General features: G+C 55.0%; 1 protein-coding gene across 3 annotated transcripts in view; it reads left to right on the top strand.

Annotated features, from left to right (window-relative positions):
• PAPLN (papilin, proteoglycan like sulfated glycoprotein) overlaps positions 1-15917 on the top strand; it is a 31663-nt gene extending 15746 nt beyond the window's left edge. For 2 of the 3 annotated variants that reach the window (XM_065871811.1, XM_065871809.1), the window contains 13 exons: positions 3941-4021; positions 4189-4444; positions 5428-5554; positions 5852-6005; positions 6992-7469; positions 8245-8379; positions 8519-8643; positions 8930-9083; positions 9716-9853; positions 10547-10674; positions 10809-10917; positions 13237-13403; positions 15775-15917. In XM_065871811.1, the coding sequence (XP_065727883.1) occupies positions 3941-4021; positions 4189-4444; positions 5428-5554; positions 5852-6005; positions 6992-7469; positions 8245-8379; positions 8519-8643; positions 8930-9083; positions 9716-9853; positions 10547-10674; positions 10809-10917; positions 13237-13403; positions 15775-15917 (2195 nt within the window). Of the gene's footprint in view, positions 1-3940; positions 4022-4188; positions 4445-5427; positions 5555-5851; positions 6010-6991; positions 7470-8244; positions 8380-8518; positions 8644-8929; positions 9084-9715; positions 9854-10546; positions 10675-10808; positions 10918-13236; positions 13404-15774 lie in introns of all 3 variants that reach the window. The other variant, XM_065871810.1, reaches the window with a different exon arrangement.
• The last annotated feature ends 1775 nt before the right edge of the window (positions 15918-17692 follow it).

Here is a 17692-nt window from a genome sequence, read left to right as displayed (position 1 = left end):
ATAGAAGGCAAGCCCCACATGTCATTTAAAATTTTCTAAGAACCACATTTTATTTATTGTTTTTAAGAGTTATTTATTTTATATATTTATTTTTGGCTGCAGCAGGTCTTAGTTGGGGCATGCGGGATCTTCACTGAGGCACGTGGGATCTTGCGGTGTGCAGGCTTCTCTCTAGTTGTGGTGCGCGGGTTTTCTCTTCTCTAGTTGTGGCGCGTGGGCTCCAGGGCGTGTGGGCTCTGTAGTTTGCAGCATGCAGGCTCTCTAGTTGAGGCACGCAAGCTCAGTGGTTGTGGCGCACAGGCCCAGCTGCCCTGCGGCATGTGGGATCCTGGTTCCCCGACCAGGGATTGAACCCACAGTGCTAAAATTTCACTGGTGTAGTCGATCTCGATTTAGATGTCATGAAACGTACAGTTGAAAAAGCAGATTCACATCCCCAAGTTGTTCCAGACATACTGAAGGTTTTTCAATAAATGAATCAAGTGTCAGTGTTTAAATTTAAAAATAATTCTAGTTCGGTAAAATTTAAAACTCGGTTTCTCAGTCCCTCAAGCCACATTTCAAGTGCTCAGTAACTGCGAGACCAGTAGGGGCCCAGGACCGGCCCTCGGCACAGGATATGGGGGTGATGACAGGTCTGTCCAGGGAGGGTGCTCTTCGGGCTGGGGTGATGCTGAGGGCCTCAGGCCTCTGGCTACTGATTAAATTTGTCTAATAGGCCCAGGGGAGCCACTGAAAGTTTTGGAGCTAGAGTGACGCCATGAAAGATGTTTAGGACAGATTTGGCACCTGCCTGAGTGTCAGGCCAAAGTGGAGAGAGTTGAGAAGTAGGAGCCAGGTGGGGAGCAGGTGCAGAAATCCAGGCTCTTAGAGAGAATGATGGGAGTGGAGGGGCCTGCGCTGGCCCAGCAGAGCCTCATCCCCTGCGGGTGTGGGTGTGGGGAGGGGCCCCGGACTCCAAGTTAAGCCTGAAAAGGTGGCAGAGAAGAGTCACAGGAGGGGAAGCCAGAGGCAGGGTGGGCTTGGCAGAAAGGTGCCTTTCAGGCAACGGAGAGATAGCAGGAATTCCAAGGCTGGCTGGGGACTGTGAACGCAGGGCCGAATGTGCGTAGGAGACCAGAACAGGGGAGAGAACTGGAATCAGCCTTGTCCGAGGTTTTGGCCCAGGTTGGGTAGGTGATAAAGTGAAAACAAAGATTTTACCTCTTCTCTACTGGAATCTTCCAACCCTAAATCATTATTTTTTAAATATTCCCTGGAGACTGGCAAGATGTCCATGCGAGAATGGGATTTTCACTTATTTTATTTTTTATAACTTTGTTCCACTAGGTAGTAATGTTTATTGTGGAAAATTTGAAAAACTAACAAATAGAAGGAGGGGACCCCCTGCACCTCTGCCTCACAAAACACACACACACACAAAGCACTCAGAAACTTTCACTGTGAGCATTTTGGTGGTTTTGTTTTTTTAATTTATTCAAGTATAGTTGATTTATGATGTTGTGTTAGTTTCTGCTGTACAGCAAAGTGATTCAGTTTTATTTTTTGAAAGATTATCATTATTTTTTTAAATTTATTTTTGGCTGTGTTGGTTCTTAGTTGCGGCACGCGGGATCTTCATTGAGTCATGCGGGATCTTTCGTTGCAGCGCCTGGGCTTCTCTAGTTGTGGCGTGGGTTCCAGAGTGCGTGGGCTCTGTGGCTTGTGGCACGCAGGCTCTAGTTGAGGCGCACGAGCTCAGTAGTTGTGGCACTCAGGCTTAGTTGCCCCGTGGCATGTGGGATCCCAGTTCCCTGACCAGGGATCAAAACCGCATCCCCTGCATTGTAAGGCGGGTTCTTTACCACTAGACCAGCAGGGAAGTCCCCAGTTTTATATATATATGTATGTGTATAAGTATATATGTTGTTTTCCATTATGGTTTATCTCAGGATGTTGTATATAGTTCCCTGTGCTATACAGTAGGACCTTGTCGTTTATCCATCCTCTATGAAATAGTTTGCACCTGCTAATCCCAAACTCCCCATCTATCCCTCCCCCACACCGCTCCCCCTTGGCAGCCACAAATCTGTTCTCTGTGAGTCTGTTTCACAGTCACTGTGAGCATTTTGGGGGTGTCCTGCTAGTATTCTTTTGGGTATCATTTTTTAAAATTCCTATTATCCTAATTTTATCTACTCAGCCTTTTGCATTTTTTCTCTAATATTTTGTGATGAAAATCTTTTTAAGAACTTAATATTGAGGTGGTTAAACATCATACAGCGTAAAATTCACCCATGCTAATGGTACAGTTTGTGGGTTTTAGTAAGTTTACTAAGCTGGACAAGAGACGATGAGAAATTTGGATCACACAGGAAAGTTGAAGAGCTGTGTGGTGAGCGGCCGGCCACGCGCCCACCATCAAGTTCACAATTAATATTTTGTTGTAGTTACTTTTTCATCATCTACTCTCTATCCCTTCATCTATTAATCCAGTTGTTTTTAATATGGATTTTTTAAAATTGACGTGAAAATCAACACAGTTAACCACTTTAAAGTATACAGTGTGCTGTTTTTATTTATTTATTTTTGGCTGTACTGGGTCTTCGTTGCTGCACGTGGGCTTTCTCTAGTTGAGGCGAGCGGGGGCTACTCTTCGTTGTGGTGCACGGGCTTCTCACCGCGGTGGCTTCTCTTGTTGCGGAGCACGGGCTCTAGGCACGCAGGCTCAGTAGTTGTGGCGCACGGGCTTAGTTGCTCCGCGGCATGTGGGATCTTCCCTGACCAGGGCTCGAACCCGTGTCCCCTGCATTGGCAGGCGGATTCTTAACCACTGCGCCACCAGGGAAGTCCAAGTAGACAGTGTGCTCTTATTTGTTGTGTTCACAATGTTGTACAACGACCAACTCTCTAGGTTCAAAAATTTTCATCACCCCATATAAACACTCTGTACCCATCAAGTAATCACTCCCCATTAACCCTAGTCCCCTTCCCTGGTCACCTGACCTGCTCTCTGTCTCTATGGATTTGCCAATTCTAGATAATATCAGATAAAAGGAAGAGCAGACCTTTTGCATCTGGCTTCTTTCACTTAGCGGAATGTTTTTGAGGTTCATCCAAGTTGTGGCATACATCAGCACTTCATTCCTTGTTACGGATAAATCGTATTCAGTTATATGGATGTACCCGATTTGTTTATCCATGTGTCTGTTGATGGTTATTTGGGTTGTTTTCACCCTTTGGCCATAATGAATAATGCTGCTATGAACATATTCATGTAGGAGTTTCTGTGTGGGTGTGTATATTCAGTTCCCTTGGGTATATATTTAGAAGGGGAATTGCTGGGCTCTATGGTAACTCCGTTTAACTTTGTGAGGAACTGCCAGGCTGTTTCCACAGTGTTGCACCATTTTACATTCCCACCAACAGTGCATGGGTTTCCAGTTTGTCCGCATCCTCGCCGACACTTGTTATTTCAGTCTTTTTTGATTAGAGTCATCCTAGTGCATACGAAGTGGTGTCTCCTTATGGCTCTGATTTGCGTTTCCTTAATGACTGATGATGTAGAGCATCTTTTCATGTGCTTGTTGGCCATCTGCGTGTCTTCTTTGGAGGAGCATATGTTCAAGTTCCTTGCCCATTTTAAAACTGGATTGTTTATCTTTTCATCAGTCCAATTAAAAATGTTTCTGTATCATTTTTTGTTTTATGTCATTGGGATCAAACATAAACGCTAATTTTACATGTGGCTTTTCCTTTTGCTGAACACGTAACATGAGCATTTTCTATGCAATCAAAGACTCTCTTGAAACCTGGGAAGGGTGTTTATAAAAACACAAGTCTGCTCCTTTATCCTTCTACTGTCCTGGGTTCCCCAGGTCCTGCCTGAGTAGTGGGGTGGGAGCAGATGTTGGTGGGGGTGACCTTCCCTCTGCACTCTGACTGCCCCGGCTCCCTGCAGAAGTCCCCAGCATGCAGGACATGCACACCAGCCCCAGGGACCCGTGGATGTCTCTGGGCCCACGGGAGGCCCCCGCCTCAGGTGAGAAGCTCAGTGGAAGGCCCCAGCCCCGGGCCCTTGAGGTGGAGGTTGAGGGTGGCAGCAGGTGGTTTGGGGGGATGGGGAGAGGTGGGTCTGATGCGGACACAGATGGAGGGTGAGGAGCCAGGTGGAGACATCACATGACCTTTGCTTCCTCTTCTCTCTAGATTTCAGAGACCAGTGGTGGGCACCCCAGGAGCAACCCTCAGCTCGGGGTAACCCCAGAGGCGACCAGAGCCCACACCTGCCAGCCCCGGGCCCAGCCCCACCTCTGCGGCATTCCTCACACCGGCAGCCCCTGCGGTCTGGCTTGGGGCCCCGTGACTGCAGACACAGCCCCCATGGGTGCTGCCCCGATGGCCACACTGTGTCTCTTGGGCCGCAGTGGCAAGGCTGCCCGGGGGCCTCATGTCAGCAGAGCAGGTGGGTGCCTCTTCCTTCTCCCCAGGTCGAAGAGGGAAGGTGTGTGTTCAGGGGGTGTGTCTGATGCATGGGCAGTGTCTCTGCTCGGAGAGGGCATGGGGTGGCTTAGCAGAGCTCCAGGCTGAGCTGCCCTGGTAGCGCAAAACCGAGGGCTTGGCTTCCTCTCGCTGAGCTCCTTAACGTGCCGGCTGTGGGCAAAACCCCCTGCTTTCTCTGCAGAAGTCAGCCTGTTGAGATGTAGCGTGAGGCTCTGGGAAGGCAAGTGGGCTATGATTCTAGCTCTCCGATCCAAACCAGGCCCCCAGTCCCTCAGGGGCTGTGGTGCTAAGGGCTGAGATTCGGCACCCAGCAGCCTGGGGGTGATTCGCAGCTCAGCCACTTACCAGCTGCGTGCTGGGTGACTTGGGGCAAGTTATTAACCTCTTTGATCTTGGCCTCCTCTGCTGAGAATTGGGAACAATGACAGCTACTGACTGGGGTTCCTGTGAGGCTGAAACGAATCACATGGTGCCTGGCACATAGAAGGTGCTTTGATACGTTCCTTCTTTCACCTTCCTTCCCAACTCCTGGTTGGTGGAGGTGAAATAAGTGGTGGGCTCCTCTGACACCCTCTTCTGCCCCATTGCCCAACTGCTGACATTTTGTAAAAACTCCCTGGGAACCTGGTGTTTGGGCAGGTTCAGGTGCATTTCCCCCTCCTTGGCTTTGTGGTGGGCTGTGTGAGTTGAAGATCTCTCAATTATTAAGGGTTCAGCTCTGCGTATTGTTTTCCTGTTGCCCTCACTGGGAGCCTCTAAGCAGTCAGTGGACATGGCAGAGACTGGGGTTCACAAACCCGTCTCCCACGTGGATCTTCACCCGGTCAGCCCCTGGCTCAGGGAGCCTCAGAGCCTGGATCCTGGGATGCAGGAAGCTCAGGGTCCCTGGTAGGGGTGGGGGTCAGGGCTGGGTGGTGAGGGGAGGGCTGTGTGATGTCTGTCTAGGTTCGGGTGCTGTCCTGACGGGGTGTCTGTGGCCGAGGGGCCCCATCAGGCTGGCTGTGCGAGCTCTTATGGACGCAGCAACACCGGGAGCAGGCCACAGTCGAGAGAGGTGGCTTCCACGGTAAGTGTCTGGTCACGTGAGGGGCAGGAGTCCAGCCCCGGAGCCTGCCCAGTGCCACTGCGACCCAGGCTCTGCAGCTTTAGCCTTGCAGAAAGGAGGTCCCTGAAGCCGGCTGGACTGGACCATCCTCTGGAGGGCATAGGGCTTCAGCGACAGGCCTGGGCTGGAGCTGGGGGGTTCAGCCAACATTCTCCTGGCCTCTGGTCTGCCCCCAGGGCTGGGGTTATGCTCCGCGCGTTCACAGTTCTGTCCCTCTTCCTGCCATCCTCTGCCTGGCAGCCTGGAGTTCCCGCCAAGAGCCAGACTTACTTCCAACTTCCCAACCTTGGGCTTCCTCCCCAGGCCCAGCAGAATGAGCCCAGTGAGTGCCGGGGCTCCCAGTTCGGCTGTTGCTACGACAACATGGCCTCTGCGGTGGGCCCTCTTGGGGAAGGCTGTGTGGGCCAGCCCAGCTACAGTGAGTGGATGCCCCTTCTTGTCCTTCCTGGTGGGTAGGCTCTGGTCCCACTGTGCTCGCCACCCCACCCAGAGCCGAGAACCTTCCTACTGCTTTGGTTTATTGCTCTTTTCTTCCACAAATACTTACTGATCACCTACTAGGTGCCGGGCCAGAGAACAGTGCAAGATTATTACCGTGTCCAACAGTTTGCACTTGTCGCCGCCTGGTTGCTTGAGGGCGTTGGGTGGGGACTCCACAGAGAAGGAAGGCTGTACTGCCCCCGGGGCTCAGCCCCCTCCAGAGACAGGGAGGTCAGCGCTGGGATGGACGGGTGTCCCCATCCTGCCTGGGATGAGTCCTGGAAGGAGGGCTGTGAGGCGGGTGCATGGGTGGAGCGCCAGGGACCATCACAGGGACGTTGGAAGCTAGGTGGGCTGGTGGGCTGAGTCTGCAGGGAGCTGGGCACCTGGATGGGCTTTAAGCAGGGGCCAGCGTGGTCACATCTGAATGCGGAGAGGGAGCAGGCTGTGCCTGGGAGGAGGGTGATTATTATGGGCAGGCTGGGGACTGGAGAAGGTTCAGAGCTGGTGAAGGGCCCTGGGAACAAGGGTGGGCCCCTCACTGGGCATCTTCACAGGCCTTTGGGGGCTCAGGGCTGGGTCCTCATTGTGAGCTAAGTACAGCAAGGTTTGGCCCTGGGGTTGCTCTGTGTGCGCCTGGGTCAGGTGGGAAAGAGCACGAGGGAGCCTGTCCAGGGAGCTCATGGCCCTGACCTTTGGACGGCTCTAGTTCTGGGGGTGGAGGTGGACGGGGATGATTGTGGAGGCTGCTGGGTTCCCAGCCCAGGGCAGGTCTGGGCAGTGAACAGACTGTCCCCAGGGCTGGTCAGGGGCCCAGTGTAGATGTGCTCCATACCCTGGGAAGGGCCTCACTCCTACGTCCTGGGCAGCGTTTGCAGCTTCATTACTGGGTCTCGGTGACCTGCGTCCTCCCTGCCCCCTCAGTGTACCCTGTGCGGTGCCTACTGCCCAGCGCCCATGGCTCCTGCACGGACTGGGCCGCCCGCTGGTACTTCATCGCCTCCGTGGGCCAGTGTAACCGTTTCTGGTATGGTGGCTGCCATGGCAACGCCAATAACTTTGCCTCAGAGGAGGAGTGTGTGAGCAGCTGCCGGGGACCCCAACATGGGCCCCGCCGACATGACCCCGGGGCCTCTGGCCAAAGCACCCATAAAGACAGTGGCGGCAGCGCTCCTGGGGACCAGCAGGAGGCCAGCCGGCACGGGACGGGGCCTGTTGTCCAGAGAAAGCCCTTGCCTTCCGGTGGCCTCTGGTGGCAAGATCAAGAGCCTGGGCCGGGGGCCGTGGACCACAGACAGGCCTTTGGAGAAGGGCCCCAGGGCCAGGAGGTTGGGCCCAGTGCCGCTGGACTGGACAGAGACGCAGGACCACCAGTGCCACCTTCCCACAGCTCCTCCTACAGGTGAGGCCCACCTTCCCCAGGTGGGATGGGGGATTAGGGACCCAGGCCCAAGGGCTGAGCCTTTTGGAGCTAAAATCCTGAGGTCAGCTGGGCCCCCCTCCATCCCTAACCTGGAATCTTCCAAACAGCCCAAACTGGAGGGCCTTGCTACCATCATTCTACAGATGGGGAAGCTCAGGCTTTGGAGATATGAGACTTGCTTAGGGTCAGGCAATCGGTGGATGGTGCTGCCTAGACTCTCCAGCAGATCTTGCCGGTATAGCCCAGGGCCTGTCTAGTTGAGGCCTAGGTTATAAGCTTCAATGACCTTTGGCAAGTCATCCAAATTCTCGAAGCCTCAGTTTCTTGACCTGTAAAATGATGATGTGATCTCATAGGTTTAATGTGGGTCTCATTTGTTGTTAGTCTTGTGACTGTCATATTAATGAGATTTGGGAAGATTAAAAGCAAAATAAATAAAACTTTGAATTCCAAAGGGATCAGGCATGTGTTTAGCTCCCCATGGGAACCTGATGTTGCTTCTGTCCCAGCCTCTCCATTCCCTGGGCTCTGTGCCTATTCTGTGCTCTTGCAGGAACAGGTTGAGGTAGCAATGCCTGGGGATATTGAGGGGGTGGGGGAGGGCGGATTCCTGAGTCCTCGGGCTTCTGGAGCTTGGCTTCCCCTGGGACCCTCTGGCCCCACCGGTGCCCAGGATGGGATGGGCACCAAGCTTTCTGTGTGGTGAAGTCCCTGGTCTCGGCACTCATGCAGACCCTCCCTCCCACCTTTCCAGGATCACCCTGGCAGGCTCAGAGCTCTCCCTGGTACAGGTGGCCCTGGGGCAGCTGGTGCGGCTCTTCTGCCCAGATGACAGCTCCCTGGACCCCGCCAGGTGGCAGAAAGACGGGCGGCCTATCTCCTCTGACAGGTGTGTGTGCAGCCTGCACAGCCCCTCTGATCTCCTGGGACGGGCGGGTGAGTGTGTGTGGGGCGACGGCGCCTCTTATAGGAGCCAGGCTCATTGTTGCCTCAGGAGCCCAGAGCTCAAGCGCCCTCTCTTCATTCAGGCACCAGCTGCAGCCCGATGGCTCCCTGGTCATCAGCCCCCTGCGGGCAGAGGATACTGGCACCTACAGCTGTGGAAGCACCAGGCCAGACCGTGACTCTCAGAAGATCCAGCTTCGCATCACAGGTCTCTGTCCCCACCCCCCCGCAGTGGGTCCTCACGGGCCCCGGGGTGGGGTACTGGCCGGGAGGGCCTGGGCCGGGGGGCCTCGACACTGGAGGACTAGTGTTTCCTTGGGCTAAGTAAGGCCTCCTGGTGGCAGGGACCACACGCTCCAGCTGGGCTGGGGCGGATGTGTTGCCCCTCGTGGCCCTCATTTCTCCATTGGTTCCCTGCAGGCCCCATGGCCCACCCTTCCTTCCATGCCCTTCTCCCCACAGCTCACCCCTTGCTTCTCCTTGCCTCATGACAGGGGGTGACGTGGCCGTGATTCCTGAGGCTGAACCAAGGCACTTCCCTCAGGCCAGGGACCCAGCCCAGGGCCACAGTCCTCGGGACCCCAGCCTAGGGGGCGGTTCTGGGGGCCGGGGGGCCGTCTCCTCCTCGCACCCATGGCCCACGAGCAGGTAACAGTGTGCAGTGCTGTCCTGCTCTTGGTCTGCCCCACTGAGGCCGGGGTTAGGGGAGGTCTCGGGGAGAGCAGGGGGAGGGTGAGTGGTCCCAGGCCAGCGTGTGCTGTGAGCAGGCTTGCTGGTACCTGCTCAGGGCTCTGTGAGGGGAGGGCTGGGGAAGCATGGCTCCCGGAGCTCAGCTTCTGGAGGAGGAAGGGGACCCTGCCCACTACCCTGAGTCGTGGGGAATGGAGCCGGGGCCTGGCCCAGGCCTCAGGAGCCGAGGGAGGGGAGGACACCGGCAGCTAGAGGGCCTGAGAAGGCCTTGAAGAAGGGCAGTTTACGGAGGGGACGCAGAGAGCTGGGGGTGCCCAAGTCAAGGACCTGGAGGCAGACGCGCAGGTCGGTCGGGCAGGGGACAGTCGGAGGTTCTGGGTGGGGAGGTGAGATAAGCCACAGGTGTCTTTTAGACCTGGTCCAAGATGTCCCAACCAGAACAAAGGGGTGATGTTGGGAAGTGGAATCTGGCTGGAGAGGGGGAAGGGGCCCACGAGACTGTGCGGAGGTCCCGTCCCCTGACGTGGGTGGGAGTGGGGGAGAGGCAGCGGCAAGGACCCCCTCACGGCCGTGGGGTGCTTGCTCTGCAGGCTGCATCTGGACCGGCACCAGCCTGGGGTGGTGGACGCCCATCCAGGCCAGCAGATCCGGCTGACCTGTCGTGCCGAGGGCTTCCCACCCACAAGCGTCGAGTGGCAGAGAGATGGGCAGCCCCTCTCTTCTCCCAGGTTCGTTCAGCTCCTTTCCCCTCCCTCCTGGCCGGCCTCCAGCCGCACCCCCACTGGGGGAGGGAGCTGCAGGTGCCCCCTGGTCCTGAGCAGGACCCCAGGGCCCCTTGAGGGTTGGAGCTGTGGCGTCGGGCTCCTCGGGCAGACTGCATTTGGGTCTCTGGGCCTTTCTGGACTGTGGTTAGCGGACAGAAGTAAGGGCCTGCTAACAGAGGTGACAGCTGAGCGAGGAAACAGAGGCGGACACACTTCTGGCTGTAGTCCCAAGGGCTCACGTTTATTGGGCCCGTTCGGAGGTGAGGCTTTTCTCCTCCGTATGACCTGCAGAGGAGACCAAATAGGTGGGTGCTATTTTATCCCCATTTGACATGCACAAGCTGAACACCACACAGCTCCTAAGTGGTAGAACCAGAACTGAGCCTAGTAAACAAGTGTAGCAAAAACTAGAAACCCAAACCAGAATTATTTTGTATCAGAAAACTTGACTTGTTTATTCAGGCTCTAAAGTCAGGCATCTTTAAGGAGAGTGCCAGCAGCTGGAGGGCCCGAGGGCCAGAGGCCTACTGGCCCTTGGTCAGATCCCAGTGACAGCAGGTGCTGCTCAGCCTCTCACCAGGGGAGGGAAGATCCTGCCCCTCCTGCCCCCTGCCGGGCACCTTGGGGTGGGGACACCTGATTGTGCTTGGCCCCCAGACACCAGCTGCAGTCCGACGGCTCCCTGGTCATCAGCCGCGTGGCTGTGGAAGATGGAGGCTTCTATACCTGTGTTGCAGTCAACGGGCAGGATCGAGACCAGCACTGGGTCCAGCTCAGAGTTCTGGGTAAGGCGGCAGTCCCGGGCGGGAGGGTGAGTGTGGCCGGTGGCCTCTGAGGTCAGGTGGGCCAGAGGTGGCCCGAGGTGGCCTCTGAGGTCAGGTGGGCCAGGTGGCTGACAGTGCCCCCTCCTTGGGCCCAGGGGAGCTGACAATCACAGGGCTGCCCTCTACGGTGATGGTGCCAGAAGGTGACACGGCCAGGCTGCTGTGTGTGGTGGCGGGCGAAAGCGTGAACATCAGATGGTCCAGGTAAGGCTCTGCTCCAGGCAGGCCTGGCCCTCGGGCTGTCGTACCTGAGGTGGTACAGCCCAGAGGGGGTGTACCTTCCTGTGGGATGCTGCGGTCACCACTGCCCCCTCCCCTTATTCTTCCACTCCCGCCTCCCGGCCTGGTGTCAGGGAAGGGGCCACAGCGCCCTCATACCGACACCCGGAAGCCCCCTGGGACTGCTCTTTTCTGTTGGTCGGGCTACCCCGGGTTTCTCAACCTCGGCACTATTGAGATTTTGGGCTGACACGTTCGTCTGTTGGGGTGCACTGGAGGACGTCTAGCAGCGTCCAGGCCATCTACCTGCCAGATGCCAGTGGCACTGCCTCCCAAGTCATGGCAATAAGAAGTCTCCAGATGTCGCCAAGTGTCCCCTGGGTGACAGAATCTCCACTGGCGTCGAGAAGCGCTGGGCTGCACTCAGCTTTGAGGACTTCAGTGGTTTTTACCCCAAATCTGTTGGTCTTTTATTCATTCAGCGGTTTTTTGCCCACTTCCTCCTTGCAGTATGTCAGCACTAGGCTAGGCTCTGGGGACCCTGGGGTAATCTGAGCCCCCCAAAAACTCCCAGGCAGGAGATGGCCCAGCGTCCCCCAGGCTCCAGAGGTTTGCCCTAAGTGCGTGTGCACAGTGGGGTGAGGCTGTCTCCTCTCTGGGAGAATGGATGAAGGGAAGGATGTTCTTGGTCAAGCCTCAAGGGTGAGTATTGCAGCGATGCTGCCAGGATGGGAATGGGCCTGCACACTGGCAAGAACGGTGAGGGGCACGGAGGTCGGCTGCCTCTCTGTGGCCTTGATGCCAGGGAAGGTGGTGGGAGCCTCTGCAGGCTTCTCAGCTGGTGCCCTCAGCCGGCCCTGCCCTGATCAGCTGTGGCTGTGATTATCCTATCAGGCCTGGATCTTCCCAGCAGCAAACATGCTCAGGACACCCCTCTTCAACACAAACAAACATAAACACACCCTCCTCTGACCCAGTGTTTCCCTGCAGTGGGGTCCTATATCGCGTCCCCTTCATGCACGGCTGTTCACATTATCTTGGTCTGCTCACCTCCCTGCTGGCAGCTCAGCCCTTGGCCCGGGGCCTCTCCTCCACCCCCGCATCCCCATGCCAGGGACACTGCCCTGACCGAGGTCACCAGTACCTCCCTGTTGCTCAGTCCTTGAACAGACTCAGTCTCACATGACCTGCAGTCTCCTTCCTGCTTCTCCGGCTTCAGCTTCTGTTTTCCAGGCCCGCTCATCACATCCCTCTCTCTGAGAGGCTGGTGTACCTTGAGGTCTGTCCTTGGTCCTCGGTCCTCGGCTTTTCTCTAACTTCACCTTGGGTAGCCCTGTAGACATGAAGTTTCCAGGACCATCAGTGCTGAGACACTACCTGGGTCCAGACCTCAAACCTGATGGCTCCTGGTGTCTCAGAGCACCCGAAATGCGAAATAGGGGAAAATAACCTCACCGTTCACTCCTCATCCTGCCCTGGATCTCCCCACGGTGGAGGGGCACCACCACTGCCCAGTAACCAAGCTAGGAACCTGCTACCCTTGATCTCTTCTTCTCCCCCACCTCCCACCTCTGACCCTCACCCAGGTCCTTTTGCTTTACTGTCTCGTCAACCTGTGTGCACACCTGCGGCAGCCACTCACCTGGCCTCTGCCCTCGGGCTTGTCCCTGCCCCACGCTGCGGTTGGTGATCCTTTTTCCAAGCACACGTGGCGTTGTCAGTCCTGCTCAGCTCACACCCCTCGCTTACCCCCAGGATCCGGTCCGGACTCCTGACCGGAGTCGTGTGCACTTCCTCCCACGCCCACTCTCCTCACTGCGGCCATGGCCTTCCTTCAAACCCCCGAGTCCCCATGTCCTCCTGTCAGCCAGCCGCTCCTCCTCACCCTCAGGTCAGGCCTCAGCCAGCTGTCCTCCTTAGGGAAGGCTCCCCTACCACCTGCACCCCGCCCCACCTCGCTGGAGGCAGGATGCTCGTGTCCTTCATCCCGCTGCTTAGAGGACCTCTGTGGACGAAGAGGGAGAGAGAGACTCCTGTGGGGATAAGGGGCAGATCTGCAGTCACTTAGATCAGCTGGTGTGAGCCCACCTCACTTCCGAGGTATTTTGCTTCGGCGTTGCTGGTCTATCATCTTGGTACCAGACCCATCCCTTCCTTAAGGTGAGGGGCCGCAAAGAGGGAGTCGTCGGCTCTGGAGTGGCCTTGGATCACCACCTCCCCCTGGCCCCTGGGAGGGCTGGCACAGCTTCCCAGGGCCTGAAAATGAGGGCCTGGACAGCTCTCCCAGCGTCCTCTCCCCCCTAGGAATGGGCTGCCGGTGCGGGCCGATGGCCACCGTGTCCACCAGTCCCCGGATGGCACACTGCTGATCCACAACCTGCAGGCCAGGGACGAGGGCTCCTACACATGCAGCGCCTACCGTGGAAGCCAGGCGGTCAGCCGCAGCACCGAGGTGAAGGTGGTCCCGCCAGGTAAGGAAGGCCTACCCCAGGCATCTGCTTGTCCTTGAGAGCTGGCTGCCTGCTGCAGAATGCGGAGGGGGCAGGCTCTGCAGTCCAGGGGATTCAACTCCAAATCCCGCCTCACCTTGCCAGTTCCTGGTAGTGTGACTTGGAGCAGGCCAGTTATCATGGGGCTTGAAACAGCCTGGGAGAGAACTGCCAGGGCCTTTCCGTGCTGGTCAGCCTGGATGGTCAGGCCTGGCTACCTCCAGTCTGTGGGGCTGAGGCTGGAATTGGCCAGGCTAAAGGTTGAAGTCTGGTAGAGATGTTGCTTAGTGAGCAGGACTGACAGTGGGCTTCCAGTCTGAGCTCCTTCAGACAGCGACTGGGACGCACACGTCCCAGGGCCCAGCGCAGTGCTCGGCGTCACCAGGTGCTCAGAGACTCAGTGATGGAGTACGTGCCTGCGTGAAGGTGTTGCCTTGGCCAAAGCACTGTCCTGTAGGGGCCACTTTTCACCTCTGTCCTGCCCAGCAAATAGATCCTTGTCTGTGTATTTACCAAACTTACGAGACTTGAGACAGGGCCAGAAGGCAGATTTATGAGAGAAGGAGAGCTGTTAGGAGGATCCAGATGGGCATGTTTGTGATTAGCTATAGACATGTCTACCTGGGAAGCTAAATTGTAATCAGAAATTTGGTTGATGCTGAAGTTTGGTGGGGCTCCTGATGTGGTGTGACGTGACTGCCTTCCTGGATAGGACACTATGGCCTCAGTCCAGCTGCCTTTCTCCCGCCCCGTTAGATGAGCGTTGCTAATCTTACTTTTTTTGTGTGTGGGCGGCGGGGGGGACCTTTCTTGATGAGAAGCTATCTCCCTCCCTCCTTTAACAGTGTTCGTTCCATCGATTAGGCTGCATGTTATCTGCTGTCACCCATGTAAGCTTTTTGTAGCATTTGACTGCTTGAGGCTGTCTCACTGTGCCCTATTCGTGGTTTGGTGGCATGTTGGAACTGCAGTGTTCGAATCAGGGTGGGGGGCCTTGAGCTAGTCACACTCTGGTGTAAGGGACATACTTCTACTGTGAAGACCTCTCAAGCTTTTTGCCTAAAAGTTTAGGGTGAGAAACAGAAAATATTGTAGGGTTAAAACATAGCGGGGGGCGGTCACTCACACTTCTCTAAGTGAGTGGGAATGCTATGGGGCAAAACAGTTACATGCGCACATTCTAGCCATGGTTACTATGTGCCCCAGGTGCTATTATTGTCTCCACTTCAGATAAGAAAACTGAGACACAGAGAGCTTAAGTAATATTAATTTGCCCAGAGACCCCCGGCTAGAAGTGGCAGAGCCATGATGGCGCCCAGGCAACCAGCATGCTTCACCAGCAAGCCCAGCATCTCCTTACCTCTGACCGTGATGGGTCCAAGGGCCGCAATGGCTGAGATAAAGTTGATACCAAAGTTATGATTTTTAAGAATAGGCATAGATGGCTTGCTCTTTATGTAAACGTAAGTAGTTCGTACTCTTGTATTATCGGTATTACTTTATACAGCCGTCCACTTGTTAGGTATGGTCTTTCAGTTGTATTTTAGGAGGGAGCAGGGGAGAGGGCATGGAGTAGGCCATCCCCAGCCCCGTGAGGTGACTTCAGGGAGGTGTTGCTCAGGCCTAAGCCAAGCTGAGTCATAAGAGCCCCTTCCAGAAAGAAAAGGCCACTTCAGTGCTAAGATGAAGCAGGAGGATGAAACTCTCACAGGGATTTATAAGCTACTGAAGCTTCCAGTAAATTCAGAGGGGGAGGCAACCAGCACTTCGTGCTCGATGTAGTATCAGTGCCACAGTTCACAGCCTGTCCTCCTGTCACCTTGCCTAATACTCTTTGCTGTCTCCGGGGGAAGTGGAAAAATTGGAAAGATGGGGAACTAAGTGACTAAGCTGGGGCTATTGAAGGCACAAAACTTTTAAGGTAGGAGGAAACCAGTAGTGAAAGAGAACACAGCCTTTGCCGACTCAATTGTGCTTAGGGCTGACCCTGCTCTCTCTCCTGCCCCATCCACAGGCTGCAACAGTGTCGTCCAGCTCTTCGGGTCCCAATGGTCAGGGCAGGGGGTTAACTTCCAGACATGTTTAATCGTCCAGGCAGTCAATATTTGGGAGTCTGTGATGGGCTGTGCACTGGGCGGAAGCTGCAAAAGAATGGGAGGACAACTGCATGCTGAAGTGAGGCCAGTGACAATGGAAACTGAGAGCCCTCCCAGAGCTGTACATACAGGTGTCACAAGGTTACAGAGTGACAGCACTTTCCTTTCAGGGAAATGAAATGAAATGAAATGGTAGGGGAGAGTTCTCAGCCTACACAGAGCTTTCTTACCACCCTCTCTCCCCCGCTGTCTTGCAGCACTGGCCACCGTGCCGAGGGACCCTGGCAGGGAGTGCATCGACCAGCCAGAGCTGGCCAACTGTGATTTGATCCTGCAGGCCCGGCTCTGCGGCAATGAGTACTACTCCAGCTTCTGCTGTGCCAGCTGTTCCCGGGTCTAGCCTCCTGCTCAGCCCATCTGGCAGCAAGGATACAACTCACAGGGCTGGGAGAAGGGAAGACAGGCTCTCGGTCTCCCCTGTCTGGCTGGCAAAGGGAGTTCTCCTCCGGGGACACTGGCCTCTTCAAAGCTGCTCCAGCAGCTAAGCGCCAGCGGCAGCCTCCCTCTGTAGTCCCAGCAGTGTTTGCTTCTCTGACGTACCACAAGCGCCTGCTGAGTTGTCAAGAAGAAGCATCTCCTTCACTTTACAACTTCCCTCTAAAATTTGTTACACAGGATCAGTTCACTGTGTTTTAAAGAAAGCCACCAGGGTTCTCACTTCATTTAAAGCTGTGTGGGGAGGTGTGTAATGACCTCAAAGTTAATACCTATCTTCTACGGGCACACTAACTCCTGTTGTGTCAGGGAAGCATACTTTGATAGAACTAGGTCTCATCTGGGGTCCAAACAGCGGTTCATTGCTCTAGCCTCTCACGCCCTTCTAGGTAGTAGAGCAACCAGCTTCAAATCCCATCTGTGCATATGGCCATTAACAGCATGATGTTTGTGAAAACTGTCGACGAAGTGGAATGTAAATGAAAGGCTCAGTATAGGGATTTGGGATGAAAGAGCAGCCACTGCATCATTATCTGAGTATGAAAGAACTAGAAAAGCTCCTTCCTTTCATCAAGAGGCTGGAGCCTTCCTCCCGAGGTGGACATGCAAAGCCAAGCCGTGAGGATCATCTCACACCTGCAGGGAGCAGGTGGGCCTGTTCGGTGCAGTGACCAACAAGGAGCCTCTCCTCCTCAAGCCAGTATGTCTGATGCAAAATACTTGCTGCCAGATAAAAAGCAGACTGTTGGGCTTCCCTGGCGGAGCAGTGGTTAAGGATCCACCTGCCAATGCAGGGGACGTGGGTCTGAGCCCTGGTCCAGGAAGATCCCACATGCTGCAGAGCAACTAAGCCCGCGAGCCACAACTACTGAAGCCCGTGTGCCTAGAGCCCGTGCTCCACGACAAGAGAAGCCACCACAATGAGAAGCCCGCGCACCGCAACAAGGAGTAGCCCCCGCTCGCTGCAACTAGAGAAAGCCTGTGTTGCAGCAACAAAGATCCGACTCAGCCAAAAATAAATAAGTAAATAAAACAAAAACACTATTATAAAAAACAGCACCAGCAGGATTGGGGGGGGGACCAATGGAGTGGAGGGCGATGCAATACAGGGAACTGGTTTCAGAAATGGTTTGAGTTGGAAGAGGTCATTCTTCCTCTCTTGGAGCCTCTTAATTCCTTGCTGCTAAATCAAGAGGCCTGGTTTCACTGAGTTTCCGAGTTTCTTTCCACTTTAACCTTCTACACATCCTCCAGAGGACTGGCTGGGCCTAGTAACAGAGGTTATTCTGGGGCACAAGAAAGACAGGCATTACAGGGAAAGGTGACTTTTTTATTACCAGCACACTAGCTGGAAAAGACAAACAGCTGCATCATGGGTGAGTGATACCTCTTCTTGGTCTACCTCTCATTCAACAAAAGAAATGTGGTGGCACAGGTCTTTTTTTCTTTTCATTTAAAAAAAAATATTGAGGTGCATCCCTTTCCCTAATCATGGCTGGTTTTGCTGTAGAAACTGGAAAATAAGGGCTACCTTCTTGGACTCCCCCGTTCTTTAGTTAAACTAGTATTTGGCAAATTTGTGACACACTTCAGAAGGTAAGTTTGAGGTAGGTTAGTTCTTGGAACTAGTCACAGAGTAGTGGGGTAAGGTTAGAGGTGAGAGTAAAACTCAATCTAGAC

The sequence above is a fragment of the Phocoena phocoena genome, chromosome 2 (genome assembly GCF_963924675.1).
Source record: "Phocoena phocoena chromosome 2, mPhoPho1.1, whole genome shotgun sequence".
Lineage (NCBI taxonomy): Eukaryota > Metazoa > Chordata > Mammalia > Artiodactyla > Phocoenidae > Phocoena > Phocoena phocoena.
Note: the sequence above shows the minus strand (reverse complement) of the source record. Positions and strands in the feature narration are given on the sequence as shown.